Here is a 2,934-nt window from a genome sequence, read left to right as displayed (position 1 = left end):
ATGGTCATTCTAGATCTAGAACTTAGAAGATGGTCATTCTAGATGTAGGACTTAGAAGATGGTCATTCTAGATCTAGAACTTAGAAGATGGTCATTCTAGAACTATAACTTAGAAGATGGTCATTCTAGATGTTAGGACTTAGAAGATGGTCATTCTAGATGTAGGACTTAGAAGATGGTCATTCTAGATGTAGAACTTAGAAGATGGTCATTCTAGAACTATAACTTAGAAGATGGTCATTCTAGATGTAGGACTTAGAAAGATGGTCATTCTAGATGTAGAACTTAGAAGATGGTCATTCTAGAACTATAACTTAGAAGATGGTCATTCTAGATGTAGGACTTAGAAGATGGTCATTCTAGATGTAGAACTTAGAAGATGGTCATTCTAGATGTAGGACTTAGAAGATGGTCATTCTAGAACTATAACTTAGAAGATGGTCATTCTAGATGTAGAACTTAGAAGATGGTCATTCTAGATGTAGGACTTAGAAAGATGGTCATTCTAGATGTAGAACTTAGAAGATGGTCATTCTAGAACTATAACTTAGAAGATGGTCATTCTAGAACTATAACTTAGAAGATGGTCATTCTAGATGTAGAACTGAGAAGATGGTCATTCTAGATGTAGAACTGAGAAGATGGTCATTCTAGAACTATAACTTAGAAGATGGTCATTCTAGATGTAGAACTTAGAAGATGGTCATTCTAGATATTATTATTATTATTATATTATTATTATTATATATTATTATTATATTATTATGTAGAACTTAGATGGTCATTCTAGATGTAGAACTGAGAAGATGGTCATTCTAGAACTATAACTTAGAAGATGGTCATTCTAGATGTAGAACTGAGAAGATGGTCATTCTAGAACTATAACTTAGAAGATGGTCATTCTAGATGTAGAACTTAGAAGATGGTCATTCTAGATGTTGGACTTAGAAGATGGTCATTCTAGAACTAGAACTTAGAAGATGGTCATTCTAGATCTATAACTTAGAAGATGGTCATTCTAGATCTAGAACTTAGAAGATGGTCATTCTAGATGTAGAACTTAGAAGATGGTCATTCTAGAACTATAACTTAGAAGATGGTCATTCTAGAACTATAACTTAGAAGATGGTCATTATAGAACTATAACTTAGAAGATGGTCATTCTAGATCTATAACTTAGAAGATGGTCATTCTAGAACTATAACTTAGAAGATGGTCATTCTAGAACTATAACTTAGAAGATGGTCATTATAGAACTATAACTTAGAAGATGGTCATTCTAGATCTAGAACTTAGAAGATGGTCATTCTAGATGTAGAACTTAGAAGATGGTCATTCTAGAACTATAACTTAGAAGATGGTCATTCTAGAACTATAACTTAGAAGATGGTAACTTCATGAGGAGTATGAGACACGCTGTTGTCAAACATTCTAACTGATAACTAACATTACAAAGGGCTGCTCCTTGAAACCTTGTTGAACTGGCAATTTTCAGAATAGAACACTTTAGAATAACCTTCTAGAATGTGCCTCTCCCATTATGGGGTGTAAATACATCTCCATACTCCAACGTCACTGTATGAGTGAGTCCCACGGGTTTAACTTCATTTGATCCCCTTCAGTTAACACACTGTAGTAGAGAACATCAGATTACATCACAAATAGACAAGTGGATCTCCACCTACAGCTCACACCCTCCTGCCTCCCAAAATGGCCCCCTATTCCCTACATAGTGCACTACTTTTAACCAGAGCCCTGCGGGTAAGTGCACTATATGAGAAATAGGGGTCATTTGGTTTGTAGCCCACGATGTTCGGTTGTCTACTATGATGTGATACTGGTTTGGTTTATGACAACATCCTCTCTGTCTCGTTCTAGACCGTGCCTAACCTAACTTCCTGTTTACACCTTTCATACCGGCCTCTGTCTTTTACTATTATACAGGTGGGCCTTGGAGGGAGGGGGAGAGGAGGGGGAGGAAGAAAGAGGGAGAGACAGTCCTTCTAAATGAAGAGGGAGAGAAGGAGGGAGAGGGGAGACAAGGGGAGAGGGAAGCATGGAGAGAAGGATGAGGTCTCTATCCATCCCAGTCCTTCTAAATGAAGAGGGAGAGAAGGAGGGATGAAAGTGGGGAGACAAGGGAGAGAAGGGGTAAGAAGGAAGGATGGAAGGGAAAGGGAGAGGTGGAGACACAGGGAGATGGAAGGAGGGAGAGAGAAATGAGGCTCCTCTCTATTCGTCCCAGTCCTTCTTGATCCCCAGGTTCCACTCCCAGGAGAGGTGGTCGGTCTTGTCGTCATCGGTGAAGTGGGACTTGATGTGGTAGCTGCCTCTGACAATCATGCCTTTGGGCGCCTCCTCCACCGGGGTCATGAACTCGTGCTCCTCCACCCGCGGCCCGTAGCTGCCCACCATGTACACCGCCTTGTCCACTGCACGACACAAAATGGACGCTCAGTTGCACACTTGCTAGCCAGGTTTTAAGGGTAAATGTGGGGAAACTGTGACAATTTGTGTCAGTGACAACACACCAAATGGCGGCTCAGTTGAACAGTTGGTAATCAGGTTTTAGGTGAATGTGGGGAAACTGACATCTTGTGTCAATGAAAACACACAAAATGGCACCTCAGTTGCATCGCTGTTAACCTGGAATTAGGTGTACGTGTGGAAACTGTGATGTCTTGTGTCGATGACAACACATAAAATGGCAGCTCAGTTGCACCCTTGCTAGCCAGGGTTTAGATGTATGTATCAGAAACTGACACGGTCTATGGGCCTAAACAGCACAGCGTATCCACAGCTCGGCACAAATGGGGTCCTCCTTACCTCTGATTCCTTTCCTGTAGGTCAGATGGACGTACTTCAGCCCAGACACAATATCCCTGTTAACCTGGAGAGGAGAGGAGAGGAGAGGAGAGGAGAGGAGGAGAGGAG

The 2,934-nt window shown here is 41.1% G+C and overlaps 1 protein-coding gene across 1 annotated transcript; it reads right to left on the bottom strand.

Moving 5' to 3' along the window:
* Positions 1-2,152: 2,152 nt before the first annotated feature.
* LOC127923068 (rho GDP-dissociation inhibitor 1-like) lies at positions 2,153-2,890 on the bottom strand (the record flags this gene model as incomplete). The annotated part of the gene is made up of 2 exons (XM_052506998.1): positions 2,153-2,432; positions 2,827-2,890. Coding segments are annotated over 2 exons (264 nt in total), but the record flags the coding sequence as incomplete, so codon positions are not given.
* Positions 2,891-2,934: the final 44 nt, after the last annotated feature.

This window comes from Oncorhynchus keta, unplaced genomic scaffold (genome assembly GCF_023373465.1).
Source record: "Oncorhynchus keta strain PuntledgeMale-10-30-2019 unplaced genomic scaffold, Oket_V2 Un_contig_28142_pilon_pilon, whole genome shotgun sequence".
NCBI classification, from domain to species: domain Eukaryota; kingdom Metazoa; phylum Chordata; class Actinopteri; order Salmoniformes; family Salmonidae; genus Oncorhynchus; species Oncorhynchus keta.
Note: the sequence above shows the minus strand (reverse complement) of the source record. Positions and strands in the feature narration are given on the sequence as shown.